The sequence below is a fragment of the Castor canadensis genome, chromosome 10 (genome assembly GCF_047511655.1).
Source record: "Castor canadensis chromosome 10, mCasCan1.hap1v2, whole genome shotgun sequence".
NCBI classification, from domain to species: domain Eukaryota; kingdom Metazoa; phylum Chordata; class Mammalia; order Rodentia; family Castoridae; genus Castor; species Castor canadensis.
The window spans coordinates 96,042,713-96,060,689 of record NC_133395.1 but is presented as its reverse complement, the minus strand read 5'-3'; the positions used below and the strand labels follow the sequence as shown (position 1 = coordinate 96,060,689).

Sequence of the window (17,977 nt, the reverse complement as noted above, 5' to 3'; positions counted from 1 at the left end):
ACACAGGATGCCAAAGGAGCTCAGCCACAGTGTGAGGTAAGGCTACCCACATGGGTGAGGTGTTCACATATCTGCGTGAAGAGGACCTGGTGGCAGTATTCAGTCCTAAACTGTGTTTGGTGGTGCTTGGAAAAAATCATTCCTCACAATACATAACAGCGAACACGTTCCGAGATGGCATGTCACTGTTCCAAATCATTTGTGTCCTAAGAAACACGGAGATTGAAAGTGAGAGAGTTTGTCATGGAAGGTGATAGAGAGAGACAGAGAGAGACAGAGAGAGTGACAGAGAGAGAAAGAGAGAGAGAAAGAGAGCAAGAGAGATGAATGAGAAGAGAAAAAGAGGAGACGAGAGAGTAGACAAGAGAGGTATATTTAGAGAGGAATAAAAGAAGGAAGGAATGAAGGAATGAATATGAAAGTGAGCACTCTATGCCCTAGTGTGTGAATCTCCTTCCCCTAGGAAGACATACACTGATGGATGTGATGGATGAGTCCAAGTTTTATGAAGTCATTCAAGCTTTCCTACCCTTTGATATTAACACTCCAATTAGTCTACCTTTTAACATAGGGCTGCCTTTTATGAATTTGTAGGGACATTAATCAGCACACAACACCAAAGAGAAGATTTTGAGTACAGTGTATATATTTTGGGGGTCAAGGAGAAAAAGAAGATCATATGAGAAATGGTAACTGTCTCGTATCTACTGCCTACACCCAGTACACGTTAAAGAGGCAAAGTCACTTCTAATTTATTGCCACAGTGAGAACATGAGGGAAGACAAACATGGGAACAGAGAAGGGACATCACTGGTGCAGCTGCGATGTAGGAGAGGAGAGAGAATCTATTAAGTCAAACAGGAAGTGTGTAGGTTTTCCATCCTTCCATTGCTTCTTGTCTGATATTCAGGACTCTGTGAGTCTTGTGAGCCTCTTAGAGTCCAGGCCCGTGTTCCCTGCATCAATGAAGTGCCCTCACTGTGTCCCTCACACACCTAAACACCTGTTTTTCCACTGTAGTCACAGAGCTCAGCTGTGGGAAGATGTGTTGCGTGGATGACTAACTCTCGTGGAGTATCAACTCGTCAGGGATGGGTTGTATTCAAAGTTCCCCCTCTATAGGCATGTCCTATAAAGTGCAGCTCCTACCCTGAATTATGGAAGATACAACTGATGGCAGATCATCTAGCACTTTTGACGGAGTCCCCAGAGAATGCACAACAGAAGGACAGGGTGTAGGAGGGCTTCACCAGGCCAGGATCTGATAACTACATCTGCACTTCAGAGAGGGCTTCTGGGGACAGAGAGCCCCAGTCAGTAGTGAGTTCACATGCATGTTCCCCATGTCATCGAGCCTGAATCCCTGAGGCTTTCATATTTACAAGCCAGCAGCAGGAAACAAGGACACTCAAGTGTGTCAAGTTCCTATGGATGCCGTCGAGACTCTCCCAGAAAATTCCCAAAGTGTAAAAGAGTCGGAACCGAAATTTTTGGGCAGCTTCTCTGCTGATGTATTTGGCTATTTGAAGGGGTGATGTACCCCGCATATGAGTACACAGGAAGGAGTGCACTGTTTCCTGTTACCTGTCTCCTTTGGGAAGAGGCTGGTGGCTGCTCTTTGGAGAGCTCAGCCCTATCTCTCCTTCCAGCTGTACCATAGCCATGGTCGTGATCTGCTAGGAAGGAAGTGCACTTAAGGACATGAGCATACAGCCCGACAGGCACAAAACAAAACCATATACACAGTGTAATACAGAGAAACACAATCAAATGTATACCCACATACAAACACATACACGTTTTAAACAGTTGGGCAGAGTGAAGGGGTCATAACTCCTAGGTTAATTTTCTGTAGTTGAAATCTAGGGCTGGAAATATGTCTCAAGTATATGGCATAAAATCCTCATGACCATGAGACCCTGAGTTGTGTCCCCAGTACCACTGAAAAAGGTGCAACTCATTCTGCACAGCTTTGTGTATTTCATTGACCGTCCTTTAACCATTAGTTGTTTATTGATTCGTTTGGGTTTTTTTTTTAATAAAGACATATTAGTAAGAGTGAAAATAGATTTAAGTTTCTTCTAGTGGTTAGAGTTGGTAAAGAGAAGTCACACAAGTTTTGATGTGAGACATTATGTTACGTGAGGTTTATGGATGAAGATGAGTGGATTGGGTGATGTCTGCAATCACAGGAGTCAGGTGAAGCTACATAAAAGTTTTGGGGAGTCACCATTCTCACTTACCTTTCCTCAGGCAACCAGGAATCTGCATCCTGTGTGAAACTGTGTGTCTACAATTTGTCAGGTTGAAATCATGCTGGCAGACACAATGAAGCCACATGAATTCATATTCAGTACTTTTTCCAGTTTGTTTTCAAAAACATGGCTCAGACTGGAGTAGAGTGGGAGGAGTATGGGGATATGTATGTGTAGGTTCTAAGTGGAATATTATTTTGTCTGACCTAGGCATGGTGGGGCACGGCTGAAACCCCAGCTCTTTGGAGTTTGAGGCAGGTCGATTGGAAGTAGAGACCTTCGTGGGCTACCAAGAGACAGCAAGAAAACCTTGGGGGACAGAGTTAGACCTTTGGTAAGAAACCCACTACAACAGCATTAAAAGCCCCAGTTATCCTAAGTAACTCAGTTATGGAGTCATTTTATAAAGTAGACAAAGTCCTGAGTTCCATCACAATGTGTAAAACAAGAAATGAAATGGTTTATTGAAACTAAGATAGCATTTCACAGGCCACAAAGGATTCACACTAAGCCTTACATACTTTGCCTTTTGCTTTTCTTTGCTCAGTTGTAGAAGTTATGGTTTGGATTGCACATTATTGTCAAATGTCTTTTCAACTGTACTCGTGACATTTCTGAAACATGTATCAAAGGTCTTGAAGGATAGGGCTTGGGTTATGGCTAAAGGAAGAGAAATAAATGCTGTGGAACTGACAAAAGTTAACTACAACCCAGCAGGATACTTCAACTTAGAAATTCAGTATAAACTACATAACTGTAAAATAGATAATGCATGTGGTAGGGTGTAAGTGTGGGACAAGGTATGGTAAAGGAGGGGATTCAAGCAAGAGAATGTGGTCCGTGGAATTAAAAAGCATTAGGAACGATAAGAAGGAAACATGCTGCAATTGCCCCAAGTTGACTAGGAAGGAGTTGAGCTACACAAAACCTGGGGTAATGTAAGAGGCAAAATGAAAACATGCATGGAACTGTCAAAATGAATACCCTGTGTCCAAGGAATGTATCCTAATTTAAACATAAACCAACAAACAAATAAATCAATCAATAAGTAAGTAAATAAATGGTTTGGGGGGAAATTGAAATCGTCATATGCGTGCTGAAGATTCCTGTCTAGAATATTTCCGTTGGGAATCTTGTAGTCCTCTTGCCAAGAAAGCAAAAGTTCTCAGTCCAGTAGCCTCAAAAACACGAAAGAGAGCAAATATTCAGGTATTTCTTTGCGTTGGTGTTTTCCCTGTTCAGATTCAGAACTGTTCATTTTGTGCTTTTTTTTTTCTATTTTTGTTTTGTCTTACTAAATCCATATGAGTAGAGAAGGGAGGTAGACACCCATGCCTTGAAATGATAGAACTGCCACAACACCACATTACCATTTGCAGCTGAAAGATTAGGAGATTGACGATGTTTCCCTTAGGTGGGATGCGTAATGGTGATCATGTGACACTGCTGGGCCTCTTCAAAGTCCCTGGGGAGATGACTTTGCCCACGTGAATTTTCTCCAGTATCCTGGAAGGAAATGCAAATAAGAGTTGCTTTCTTTTCAATGCTATGGTGGAACTCCAGATGTCCAAGAAGAAAGGAAAACGTTCTAACTAATCTACATGTACTGTCTTGTGGGTGTTTTTTCCAGTGATTTTGTGGGGGGTTATTTCTTTTAGAGACAGTCTACCTATGCCATTACAAGTTTCTCTGAAGTCTTTAATGCAATCATCCTAATCCTATCAGATAGAATCTCATAATCTCTGAGATGGAAAGTTTGTGTGACAAGTTTCTTCACAGGTTTACTTGGACCAATTTAAAAGTACTTCCCAACTTGAAGAATTTATGTTCATTAAATACGGAGATAGAGAAACAACTAAGTGAAAAGAACCCCTTAACAATGGGTTCAGAAATATCTCAGAAACTCATAAAAGCTTGTCTATATGTGTTTGATGGTTTGGGGTTTGAAGTCAAGGCCTTGAGCTGAATATGCAGAGGCTTGGCCATGTGCCCAGCCTTAGAATTTCTTTCTTTCTCATATCATTCATAGTATTTTTTACTAGTGCCCATTAATTGTACAATATGAGTGGTTTCATTATGATATCTGCATACATGCATATAATGTACTTTGCTTCCTCTGTCTCTCTTTACACAACCCAACTAAAATCTGCTTCAAATTTTGACTGCTTTTTGAAAAATAACTCTTTCTGTGTTTCAATAAGACTTTTTCTTTTGTGTATTCAATAGTCAAAAAGTATTGTACATTTTCTCTTTGATGGTATTGGGGCTTTATATCAAGACCTTTTCATTTTTCTGCAGCTGCTTCACAATATTCCCAGACTTAGATTTCCCATAATTAACACAAACCTATATGAGTATGGCAATGTCACAGTTCCACCAGCTTATTTAATGGTTTATTTCGTCTTTGCATTTTTTCCTTTCTTTATTGTACTATTTTTGTTTACTGTGTGGCATTGGGTTTGCCAACTGTATGGGCTTCCTTTGTAAATTCCATAATTTGCCCCATACTCTTTCCAGTAGAAGGAAATGCAACTGATTGGTTTTTCTCATTGTGATCTGGGCGTGAGGTCCGTAAACCATTGTGTCTCCCCTTGATCGTGTTTGTTGATATAGAAATTGGGGAAGGGACAACCTTGAAGTCTCAGGGATAAGGAAAGACCAAGCCCTTTAAAGCAGATGACATTGAGTTCTGGAAGGTGATTGGTGGAACCTGTGTGAACTGATGGGGCGTGGCAAATGGGGATAGAAAAAGGCCAAGCACTCCAAAGGTCAGTCATTGGAGACTTCCTCAGAGGGAAAAAGGACTCCTCAGTTACTGGAAGTTCCAGCTAGAAAAATTGGGGATTCTTGCTCCTGCAGAAATGGAGGCTGCTCAACACCACTGGAGAGGTAAGTCTGAGTCTTATGTGTTTCCAAAACAGATTCTCTACTTTCAATTGTCCTGTTGCTAAAAGTCCTTTTGTGTGTTTTTGACCTTTAGCCCAGGGGGTGCCCTCTTGGGAAGATGCAGATGTTAATAAGCATGAGAGTGTGTTGGCAACAGACAAAGCTCCCAAGGAGAAATTCTGTGTGACTTGGAAGCAACCTTATGTGGTTGGTGCTGGGCTGCAGAACCTGGGGAACACCTGCTACATGAATGCCACACTGCAGTGTCTGACATACACAGCCCCTCTTGCCAACTATATGCTGTCCCAGGAGCACTCCCAGACCTGTTGTCCACTGAACACCTGCATGATTTGTATTTTGCAAGCTCACATGATAAGAGCTCTCCAGCACTCTGGGAAGGTGATCCAGCCTTTGAGGGCCCTGGTGACTGGTTTCCATAAATATAAGCAGGAAGATGCCCATGAGTTTCTGATGTTCGTTTTGGGTGCAATGCAGAATTCATGCCTGCCTGGGCACAAGGATTTGGATCCTCAGGCTGAGAACACCAGCCTAGTCTGTCAGCTCTTTGGAGGATACTGGAGGTCTCAAATCAAGTGCCTCCGGTGCCATGGCATTTCTGATACCTTTGACCCCTATCTGGATATAAGTCTGGATATCAAGGCAGCTCAGAGTGTCCAGGAAGCATTAAAATGTTTAGTAAAGCCTGAAAATCTGGATGGGGAAGAGGCCTATGATTGTGCTACTTGTTTAAGTAGAGTGCCTGCTACCAAGACACTGACTTTGAAAACGGTCCCCAAGGTTCTTATCCTTGTGTTGAAAAGGTTCTGTGATTTCACGGGTGTTAAAATCGGCAGGGTCGTGCAATACCCAGAGTGTATTGATATGCAACCGTATATGTCTCACCAGAACACAGAACCACTTGTGTATGTCCTGTATGCTGTACTGGTCCATGCTGGGTTGAGCTGCCACAGCGGGCACTACTTGTGTTACATAAAAGCTGGCAACGGACACTGGTATGAAATGGATGATGCCAAGGTAACTCCCTGTGGCATTACATCTGTGCTGAATAGGCAAGCTTATGTCCTCTTTTATGTTCAGAAGAGTGAGCTCAATGGACACAGTATTGGTTTCTCTCATTGTGAGGAACAAAGTCTCCTGGAGGTGGCAGACCAGGACATGGGAGCGAAACAAAGAGAGCTTCACAGACCGTCCAACATGCAAGTTGGAGAACCCTGCGGGCACAAGGAAGATTCAGCAACAAAAGAAATCACCTTAGACCAGTGGAAAATCCTCCAACAACAAAACCAGCCAAAGTCTGAATTCAACATCCGGAAAATAGAAGGCACCCTGCCTTCCAATGGAATCATGATTCACCCATCAAAGTACAGGGTGGGCATGAGAAAAAATCACACTGAAAAGGAAATTTACCTGCCTGCCCAGTGTTCCAAGGACACTGGCCACCTTCCTTGTGTGGGTGTGTGCCCCAGAGCTAACAAGAGGAAGAACAAGCAGCGCAAGAAGTCTCTCCTTGTATTCTCATGATTTCACTTCATGAACTGCTCTCCTTCAGGGGAAGAGACAACTGAACAGGGTCAGAGTGCTCCAGAGAGGGCAAGTGGGATTTGTGAGCATGATCTCTGTAAATGAGAAGCATTTATGTAAAGATCATGTGAAAACACATTAAAAATTGTTTCAGAAAATAGACCTTTTGTTTTGATGTCTCGGGTTTCTTTTTCAACATCCTGTGGTGTGTAATTTTCTGTAGAGAATAGGCCCTGAGAAACGGCCCATTTTTAGTATATGTCTTTGAATGCTATAAAATTGTCAAAAGATAATGGTCAGTGAGAGCCTTGCATTGGATGAGTTCACTCAACATAAATCGATTAAAGTTTAAGAAGCTGATAGGAGTGCAGCAGATTTACATAAAAGGTATTTGGGTTCAGAAAACTTACTAATTTGTAGGATGTTTTCATTTTTTGTATTGCAGTTTTAAGTTCTTCCTTTTCTTTTTGTCTCACCAAATAAAGATTACAAAAATATAATCCTTCCTGTGTACTTGCCTAAATACTGAGACCCATGTGCACACCCACTCTGCTTTGCCAACATGAGATGCTGACAGCAACATCTGGATATCCACTGAGCAGTTGCAGGTGAGCTGAGAGAAGTGCCCTGTGGTCAGCATTTGCCAGGGACACACAGGATGCAGTGCTGCCTGCAGTGATCCTGTGTGGACTGCAATCATATGTATGAAGGATCACAGGCACTGACGGGTGTGAGGGAAATGCTCTGGCTTATCCATGCAGTGATGTACACAGGAAATGTGTTTTTGCCAATGAATCTTGGTTTCTGCATTGATGGGCATCTTTTGTCTCATAAGAAGAAGATGAGTGCAAAGAGCAGCTAATGAACAAAAAGAGTTATGACTATATACTCAGTGAGATGTAGAGCACTTTGGAACCAGCGGAACAAGTGTATGGAACTCAGGGAGGGAGGGAACAGAAAAGACAATGATAGACCATCAGCCAAGTTGCGTAGCATAACATGGCAAGGTGGAGGAAAGTAGAATATGTATTGACAGCTGTTCAAAAGAGGGTCGAGGGAGGTACAGGGGGAAGGGATAATAAGGGAAAGGGATGAACAGACAAAAGTAAGGCACTCCCACAGAGGGAATACAGGGAGTTACCACTTTGAACATAAACATGAATATTAATTTTGTACAAGGAGGAAAGTTATTGGGTAGCAGGTGTTTTGGGCTGCTTCGCTAGTTGGAGGTGTGAAGGCATCCTAGGAGATTAAGGGGACCACATATGGTACATGGGCTTCATATATATATATATGATGCAGAAGTAAAAAAAAGTCCTTCAATTGCTTCCAGTGTCCTGGGGAGAATCCTGATGAGTAGCTAATATGGGTGCCGTGTAAATTGTGCACAGTATGAAATTAATAGGAATCATTAGTAGGAATCGCCTCCTGGACAATGTATATATCTTACTACAATATTTATAAAAATTATTTCGTTGAATCTCTTTATGTGCATGGATTTGGGGGAATAATGAGTGGAAGGGAGAACAGCTTTGACTCATGCATCTTAGGGGATCGGGACAGATTTACACTAAATTCAGGGATAGAAAACAGAAGTTTCTCTAGGGTGAGGTTAGAAGAGATAGTGGGGATACCGCAGAGTTGGTGGGAAGGGGCGCTCCATCCAACTGGGGTCGTTATCACCACAACCTTTCACAACCCATGCAAATACATGGCCAGCAAGAATGTTAAGGGTATTGATCTCCATGTTTCTCTTCTGACCTGCTTTATGGGAAGTGTTACACCCTGGTTTTTGTGCATGAGGAATGAAGAAAAAGGGCAAACCTGACCATCAAAGACAAGAGTTTGCATGTGGATGACAAGTTCATTAACACAGGATGCCAAAGGAGCTCAGCCACAGTGTGAGGTAAGGCTACCCACATGGGTGAGGTGTTCACATACCTGCGTGAAGAGGACCTGGTGGCAGTATTCAGTCCTAAACTGTGTTTGGTGGTGGTTGGAAAAAATCATTCCTCACAATACATAACAGCGAACACGTTCCGAGATGGCATGTCACTGTTCCAAATCATGTGTGTCCTAAGAAACACGGAGATTGAAAGTGACAGAGTTTGTCATGGAAGGTGATATTGAGAGACAGAGAGAGACAGAGAGAGTGACAGAGAGAGAAAGAGAGCAAGAGAGATGAATGAGAAGAGAAAAAGAGGAGACAAGAGAGTAGACAAGAGAGGTATATTTAGAGAGGAATAAAAGAAGGAAGGAATGAAGGAATGAATATGAAAGTGAGCACTCTATGCCCTAGTGTGTGAATCTCCTTCCCCTAGGAAGACATACACTGATGGATGTGATGGATGAGTCCAAGTTTTATGAAGTCATTCAAGCTTTCCTACCCTTTGATATTAACACTCCAATTAGTCTACCTTTTAACATAGGGCTGCCTTTTATGAATTTGTAGGGACATTAATCAGCACACAACACCAAAGAGAAGATTTTGAGTACAGTGTATATATTTTGTGGGTCAAGGAGAAAAAGAAGATCATATGGGAAATGGTAACTGTCTCGTATCTACTGCCTACACCCAGTACACGTTAAAGAGGCAAAGTCACTTCTAATTTATTGCCACAGTGAGAACATGAGGGAAGACAAACATGGGAACAGAGAAGGGACATCACTGGTGCAGCTGCGATGTAGGAGAGGAGAGAGAATCTATTAAGTCAAACAGGAAGTGTGTAGGTTTTCCATCCTTCCATTGCTTCTTGTCTGATATTCAGGACTGTGAGTCTTGTGAGCCTCTTAGAGTCCAGGCCCGTGTTCCCTGCATCAATGAAGTGCCCTCACTGTGTCCCTCACACACCTAAACACCCGTTTTTCCACTGTAGTCACAGAGCTCAGCTGTGGGAAGATGTGTTGCGTGGATGACTAACTCTCGGGGAGTATCAACTCGTCAGGGATGGGTTGTATTCAAAGTTCCCCCTCTATAGGCATGTGCTATAAAGTGCAGCTCCTACCCTGAATTATGGAATATACAACTGATGGCAGATCATCTAGCACTTTTGACGGAGTCCCCAGAGCATGCACAACAGAAGGACAGGGTGTAGGAGGGCTTCACCAGGCCAGGATCTGATAACTACATCTGCACTTCAGAGAGGGCTTCTGGGGACAGAGAGCCCCAGTCAGTAGTGAGTTCACATGCATTTTCCCCATGTCATCGAGCCTGAATCCCTGAGGCTTTCATATTTACAAGCCAGCAGCAGGAAACAAGGACACTCAAGTGTGTCAAGTTCCTATGGATGCCGTCGAGACTCTCCCAGAAAATTCCCAAAGTGTAAAAGAGTCGGAACCGAAATTTTTGGGCAGCTTCTCTGCTGATGTATTTGGCTATTTGAAGGGGTGATGTACCCCGCATATGAGTACACAGGAAGGAGTGCACTGTTTCCTGTTACCTGTCTCCTTTGGGAAGAGGCTGGTGGCTGCTCTTTGGAGAGCTCAGCCCTATCTCTCCTTCCAGCTGTACCATAGCCATGGTCGTGATCTGCTAGGAAGGAAGTGCACTTAAGGACATGAGCATACAGCCCGACAGGCACAAAACAAAACCATATACACATTGTAATACAGAGAAACACAATCAAATGTATACCCACATACAAACACATACACGTTTTAAACAGTTGGGCAGAGTGAAGGGGTCATAACTCCTAGGTTAATTTTCTGTAGTTGAAATCTAGGGCTGGAAATATGTCTCAAGTATATGGCATAAAATCCTCATGACCATGAGACCCTGAGTTGTGTCCCCAGTACCACTGAAAAAGGTGCAACTCATTCTGCACAGCTTTGTGTATTTCATTGACTGTCCTTTAACCATTAGTTGTTTATTGATTCGTTTGGGTTTTTTTTTTAATAAAGACATATTAGTAAGAGTGAAAATAGATTTAAGTTTCTTCTAGTGGTTAGAGTTGGTAAAGAGAAGTCACACAAGTTTTGATGTGAGACATTATGTTACGTGAGGTTTATGGATGAAGATGAGTGGATTGGGTGATGTCTGCAATCACAGGAGTCAGGTGAAGCTACATAAAAGTTTTGGGGAGTCACCATTCTCACTTACCTTTCCACAGGCAACCAGGAATCTGCATCCTGTGTGAAACTGTGTGTCTACAATTTGTCAGGTTGAAATCATGCTGGCAGACACAATGAAGCCACATGAATTCATATTCAGTACTTTTTCCAGTTTGTTTTCAAAAACATGGCTCAGACTGGAGTAGAGTGGGAGGAGTATGGGGATATGTATGTGTAGGTTCTAAGTGGAATATTATTTTGTCTGACCTAGGCATGGTGTGGCACGGCTGAAACCCCAGCTCTTTGGAGTTTGAGGCAGATCGATTGGAAGTAGAGACCTTCGTGGGCTACCAAGAGACAGCAAGAAAACCTTGGGGGACAGAGTTAGACCTTTGGTAAGAAACCCACTACAACAGCATTAAAAGCCCCAGTTATCATAAGTAACTCAGTTATGGAGTCATTTTGTAAAGTAGACAAAGTCCTGAGTTCCATCACAATGTGTAAAACATGAAATGAAATGGTTTATTGAAACTAAGATAGCATTTGACAGGCCACAAAGAATTCACACTAAGCCTTACATACTTTGCTTTTTGCTTTTCTTTGCTCAGTTGTAGAAGTTATGGTTTGGATTGCACATTATTGTCAAATGTCTTTTCAACTGTACTCGTGACATTTCTGAAACATGTATCAAAGGTCTTGAAGGATAGGGCTTGGGTTATGGCTAAAGGAAGAGAAATAAATGCTGTGGAACTGACCAAAGTTAACTACAACCCAGCAGGATACTTCAACTTAGAAATTCAGTATAAACTACATAACTGTAAAATAGATAATGCATGTGGTAGGGTGTAAGTGTGGGACAAGGTATGGTAAAGGAGGGGATTCAGGCAAGAGAATGTGGTCCGTGGAATTAAAAAGCATTAGGAACGATAAGAAGGAAACATGCTGCAATTGCACCAAGTTGACTAGGAAGGAGTTGAGCTAGACAAAACCTGGGGTAATGTAAGAGGCAAAATGAAAACATGCATGGAACTGTCAAAATGAATACCCTGTGTCCAAGGAATGTATCCTAATTTAAACATAAACCAACAAACAAATAAATCAATCAATAAGTAAGTAAATAAATGATTTTGGGGGAAATTGAAATCGTCATATGCGTGCTGAAGATTCCTGTCTAGAATATTTCCGTTGGGAATCTTGTAGTCCTCTTGCCAAGAAAGCAAAAGTTCTCAGTCCAGTAGCCTCAAAAACACGAAAGAGAGCAAATATTCAGGTATTTCTTTGCGTTGGTGTTTTCCCTGTTCAGATTCAGAACCGTTCATTTTGTGCTTTCTTTTTTCTATTTTTGTTTTGTCTTACTAAATTCATATGAGTAGAGAAGGGAGGTAGACACCCATGCCTTGAAATGATAGAACTGTCACAACACCACATTACCATTTGCAGCTGAAAGATTAGGAGATTGACGATGTTTCCCTTAGGTGGGATGCGTAATGGTGATCATGTGACACTGCTGGGCCTCTTCAAAGTCCCTGGGGAGATGACTTTGCCCACGTGAATTTTCTCCAGTATCCTGGAAGGAAATGCAAATAAGAGTTGCTTTCTTTTCAATGCTATGGTGGAACTCCAGATGTCCAAGAAGAAAGGAAAACGTCTAACTAATCTACATGTACTGTCTTGTGGGTGTTTTTTCCAGTGATTTTGTGGGGGGTTATTTCTTTTAGAGACAGTCTACCTATGCCATTACAAGTTTCTCTGAAGTCTTTAATGCAATCATCCTAATCCTATCAGATAGAATCTCATAATCTCTGAGATGGAAAGTTTGTGTGACAAGTTTCTTCACAGGTTTACTTGGACCAATTTAAAAGTACTTCCCAACTTGAAGAATTTATGTTCATTAAATACGGAGATAGAGAAACAACTAAGTGAAAAGAACCCCTTAACAATGGGTTCAGAAATATCTCAGAAACTCATAAAAGCTTGTCTATATGTGTTTGATGGTTTGGGGTTTGAAGTCAAGGCCTTGAGCTGAATATGCAGAGGCTTGGCCATGTGCCCAGCCTTAGAATTTCTTTCTTTCTCATATCATTCATAGTATTTTTTACTAGTGCCCATTAATTGTACAATATGAGTGGTTTCATTATGATATCTGCATACATGCATATAATGTACTTTGCTTCCTCTGTCTCTCTTTACACAACCCAACTAAATTCTGCTTCAAATTTTGACTGCTTTTTGAAAAATAACTCTTTCTGTGTTTCAATAAGACTTTTTCTTTTGTGTATTCAACAGTCAAAAAGTATTGTACATTTTCTCTTTGATGGTATTGGGGCTTTATATCAAGACCTTTTCATTTTTCTGCAGCTGCTTCACAATATTCCCAGACTTAGATTTCCCATAATTAACACAAACCTATATGAGTATGGCAATGTCACAGTTCCACCAGCTTATTTAATGGTTTATTTCGTCTTTGCATTTTTTCCTTTCTTTATTGTACTATTTTTGTTTACTGTGTGGCATTGGGTTTGCCAACTGTATGGGCTTCCTTTGTAAATTCCATAATTTGCCCCATACTCTTTCCAGTAGAAGGAAATGCAACTGATTGGTTTTTCTCATTGTGATCTGGGCGTGAGGTCCGTAAACCATTGTGTCTCCCCTTGATCGTGTTTGTTGATATAGAAATTGGGGAAGGGACAACCTTGAAGTCTCAGGGATAAGGAAAGACCAAGCCCTTTAAAGCAGATGACATTGAGTTCTGGAAGGTGATTGGTGGAACTTGTGTGAACTGATGGGGCGTGGCAAATGGGGATAGAAAAAGGCCAAGCGCTCCAAAGGTCAGTCATTGGAGACTTCCTCAGAGGGCAAAAGGACTCCTCAGTTACTGGAAGTTCCAGCTAGAAAAATTGGGGATTCTTGCTCCTGCAGAAATGGAGGCTGCTCAACACCACTGGAGAGGTAAGTCTGAGTCTTATGTGTTTCCAAAACAGATTCTCTACTTTCAATTGTCCTGTTGCTAAAAGTCCTTTTGTGTGTTTTTGACCTTTAGCCCAGGGGGTGCCCTCTTGGGAAGATGCAGATGTTAATAAGCATGAGAGTGTGTTGGCAACAGACAAAGCTCCCAAGGAGAAATTCTGTGTGACTTGGAAGCAACCTTATGTGGTTGGTGCTGGGCTGCAGAACCTGGGGAACACCTGCTACATGAATGCCACACTGCAGTGTCTGACATACACAGCCCCTCTTGCCAACTATATGCTGTCCCAGGAGCACTCCCAGACCTGTTGTCCACTGAACACCTGCATGATTTGTATTTTGCAAGCTCACATGATAAGAGCTCTCCAGCACTCTGGGAAGGTGATCCAGCCTTTGAGGGCCCTGGTGACTGGTTTCCATAAATATAAGCAGGAAGATGCCCATGAGTTTCTGATGTTCGTTTTGGGTGCAATGCAGAATTCATGCCTGCCTGGGCACAAGGATTTGGATCCTCAGGCTGAGAACACCAGCCTAGTCTGTCAGCTCTTTGGAGGATACTGGAGGTCTCAAATCAAGTGCCTCCAGTGCCATGGCATTTCTGATACCTTTGACCCCTATCTGGATATAAGTCTGGATATCAAGGCAGCTCAGAGTGTCCAGGAAGCATTAAAATGTTTAGTAAAGCCTGAAAATCTGGATGGGGAAGAGGCCTATGATTGTGCTACTTGTTTAAGTAGAGTGCCTGCTACCAAGACACTGACTTTGAAAACGGTCCCCAAGGTTCTTATCCTTGTGTTGAAAAGGTTCTGTGATTTCACGGGTGTTAAAATCGGCAGGGTCGTGCAATACCCAGAGTGTATTGATATGCAACCGTATATGTCTCACCAGAACACAGAACCACTTGTGTATGTCCTGTATGCTGTACTGGTCCATGCTGGGTTGAGCTGCCACAGCGGGCACTACTTGTGTTACATAAAAGCTGGCAACGGACACTGGTATGAAATGGATGATGCCAAGGTAACTCCCTGTGGCATTACATCTGTGCTGAATAGGCAAGCTTATGTCCTCTTTTATGTTCAGAAGAGTGAGCTCAATGGACACAGTATTGGTTTCTCTCATTGTGAGGAACAAAGTCTCCTGGAGGTGGCAGACCAGGACATGGGAGCGCAACAAAGAGAGCTTCACAGACCGTCCAACATGCAAGTTGGAGAATCCTGCGGGCACAAGGAAGATTCAGCAACAAAAGAAATCACCTTAGACCAGTGGAAAATCCTCCAACAACAAAACCGGCCAAAGTCTGAATTCAACATCCGGAAAATAAAAGGCACCCTGCCTTCCAATGGAATCATGATTCACCCTTCAAAGTACAGGGTGGGCATGAGAAAAAATCACACTGAAAAGGAAATTTACCTGCCTGCCCAGTGTTCCAAGGACACTGGCCACCTTCCTTGTGTGGGTGTGTGCCCCAGAGCTAACAAGAGGAAGAACAAGCAGCGCAAGAAGTCTCTCCTTGTATTCTCATGATTTCACTTCATGAACTGCTCTCCTTCAGGGGAAGAGACAACTGAACAGGGTCAGAGTGCTCCAGAGAAGGCAAGTGGGATTTGTGAGCATGATCTCTGTAAATGAGAAGCATTTATGTAAAGATCATGTGAAAACACATTACCAATTGTTTCAGAAAATAGACCTTTTGTTTTGATGTCTCGGGTTTCTTTTTCAATATCCTGTGGTGTGTAATTTTCTGTAGAGAATAGGCCCTGAGAAACGGCCCATTTTTAGTATATGACTTTGAATGCTATAAAATTGTCAAAAGATAATGGTCAGTGAGAGCCTTGCATTGGATGAGTTCACTCAACATAAATCGATTAAAGTTTAAGAAGCTGATAGGAGTGCAGCAGATTTACATAAAAGGTATTTGGGTTCAGAAAACTTACTAATTTGTAGGATGTTTTCATTTTTTGTATTGCAGTTTTAAGTTCTTCCTTTTCTTTTTGTCTCACCAAATAAAGATTACAAAAAGATAATCCTTCCTGTGTACTTGCCTAAATACTGAGACCCATGTGCACACCCACTCTGCTTTGCCAACATGAGATGCTGACAGCAACATCTGGATATCCACTGAGCAGTTGCAGGTGAGCTGAGAGAAGTGCCCTGTGGTCAGCATTTGCCAGGGACACACAGGATGCAGTGCTGCCTGCAGTGATCCTGTGTGGACTGCAATCATATGTATGAAGGATCACAGGCACTGACGGGTGTGAGGGAAATGCTCTGGCTTATCCATGCAGTGATGTACACAGGAAATGTGTTTTTGCCAATGAATCTTGGTTTCTGCATTGATGGGCATCTTTTGTCTCATAAGAAGAAGATGAGTGCAAAGAGCAGCTAATGAACAAAAAGAGTTATGACTATATACTCAGTGAGATGTAGAGCACTTTGGAACCAGTGGAACAAGTGTATGGAACTCAGGGAGGGAGGGAACAGAAAAGACAATGATAGACCATCAGCAAAGTTGCGTACCATAACATGGCAAGGTGGAGGAAAGTAGAATGTGTCCTGACAGCTGTTCAAAAGAGGATCGTGGGAGGTACAAGGGGAAGGGATAATAAGGGAAAGGGATGAACAGACAAAAGTAAGGCACTCCCACAGAGGGAATACAGGGAGTTACCACTTTGAACATAAACATGAATATTAATTTTATACAAGGAGGAAAGTAATTGGGTAGCAGGTGTTTTGGGCTGCTTCGCTAGTTGGAGGTGTGAAGGCATCCTAGGAGATTAAGGGGACCATATATGGTACATGGGCTTCATATTTATATATGATGCAGAAGTAAAAAAAGTCCTTCAATTGCTTCCAGTGTCCTGGGGAGAATCCTGATGAGTAGCTAATATGGGTGCCGTGTAAATTGTGCACAGTATGAAATTAATAGGAATCGTTAGTAGGAATCGCCTCCTGGACAATGTATATATCTTACTACAATATTTATAAAAATTATTTCGTTGAATCTCTTTTTGTGCATGGATTTGGGGGAATAATGAGTGGAAGGGAGAACAGCTTTGACTCATGCATCTTAGGGGATCAGGACAGATTTACCCTAAATTCAGGGATAGAAAACAGAACTTTCTCTAGGGTGAGGTTAGAAGAGATAGTGGGGATACCGCAGAGTTGGTGGGAAGGGGCGCTCCATCCAACTGGGGTCGTTATCACCACAACCTTTCACAACCCATGCAAATACATGGCCAGCAAGAATATTAAGGGTATTGATCTCCATGTTTCTCTTCTGACCTGCTTTATGGGAAGTGTTACACCCTGTTTTTTGTGCATGAGGAATGAAGAAAAAGGGCAAACCTGACCATCAAAGACAAGAGTTTGCATGTGGATGAGAAGTTCATTAACACAGGATGCCAAAGGAGCTCAGCCACAGTGTGAGGTAAGGCTACCCACATGGGTGAGGTGTTCACATATCTGCGTGAAGAGGACCTGGTGGCAGTATTCTTTCCTAAACTGTGTTTGGTGGTGGTTGGAAAAAATCATTCCTCACAATACATAACAGCGAACATGTTCCGAGATGGCATGTCACTGTTCCAAATCATTTGTGTCCTAAGAAACACGGAGATTGAAAGTGAGAGAGTTTGTCATGGAAGGTGATAGAGAGAGACAGAGAGAGACAGAGAGAGTGACAGAGAGAGAAAGAGAGCAAGAGAGATAAATGAGAAGAGAAAAAGAGGAGACGAGAGAGTAGACAAGAGAGGTATATTTAGAGAGGAATAAAAGAAGGAAGGAATGAAGGAATGAATATGAAAGTGAGCACTCTATGCCCTAGTGTGTGAATCTCCTTCCCCTAGGAAGACATACACTGATGGATGTGATGGATGAGTCCAAGTTTTATGAAGTCATTCAAGCTTTCCTACCCTTTGATATTAACACTCCAATTAGTCTACCTTTTAACATAGGGCTGCCTTTTATGAATTTGTAGGGACATTAATCAGCACACAACACCAAAGAGAAGATTTTGAGTACAGTGTATATATTTTGTGGGTCAAGGAGAAAAAGAAGATCATATGGGAAATGGTAACTGTCTCGTATCTACTGCCTACACCCAGTACACGTTAAAGAGGCAAAGTCACTTCTAATTTATTGCCACAGTGAGAACATGAGGGAAGACAAACATGGGAACAGAGAAGGGACATCATTGGTGCAGCTGCCATGTAGGAGAGGAGAGAGAATCTATTAAGTCAAACAGGAAGTGTGTAGGTTTTCCATCCTTCCATTGCTTCTTGTCT

General features: G+C 42.3%; 2 protein-coding genes across 2 annotated transcripts; both read left to right on the top strand.

Moving 5' to 3' along the window:
• The first annotated feature begins 50 nt into the window (after nucleotides 1-50).
• LOC141411375 (ubiquitin carboxyl-terminal hydrolase 17-like protein 6) lies at nucleotides 51-9,603 on the top strand. The gene is made up of 3 exons (XM_074042862.1): nucleotides 51-228; nucleotides 5,236-6,615; nucleotides 9,560-9,603. Exons 1-3 carry the CDS (start codon nucleotides 51-53, stop codon nucleotides 9,601-9,603), a joined length of 1,602 nt encoding a protein of 533 aa, XP_073898963.1.
• A 4,051-nt stretch (nucleotides 9,604-13,654) lies between these two features.
• LOC141411374 (ubiquitin carboxyl-terminal hydrolase 17-like protein 6) lies at nucleotides 13,655-15,221 on the top strand. Its single transcript, XM_074042860.1, has 2 exons — nucleotides 13,655-13,682; nucleotides 13,774-15,221. Exons 1-2 carry the CDS (start codon nucleotides 13,655-13,657, stop codon nucleotides 15,219-15,221), a joined length of 1,476 nt encoding a protein of 491 aa, XP_073898961.1.
• The last annotated feature ends 2,756 nt before the right edge of the window (nucleotides 15,222-17,977 follow it).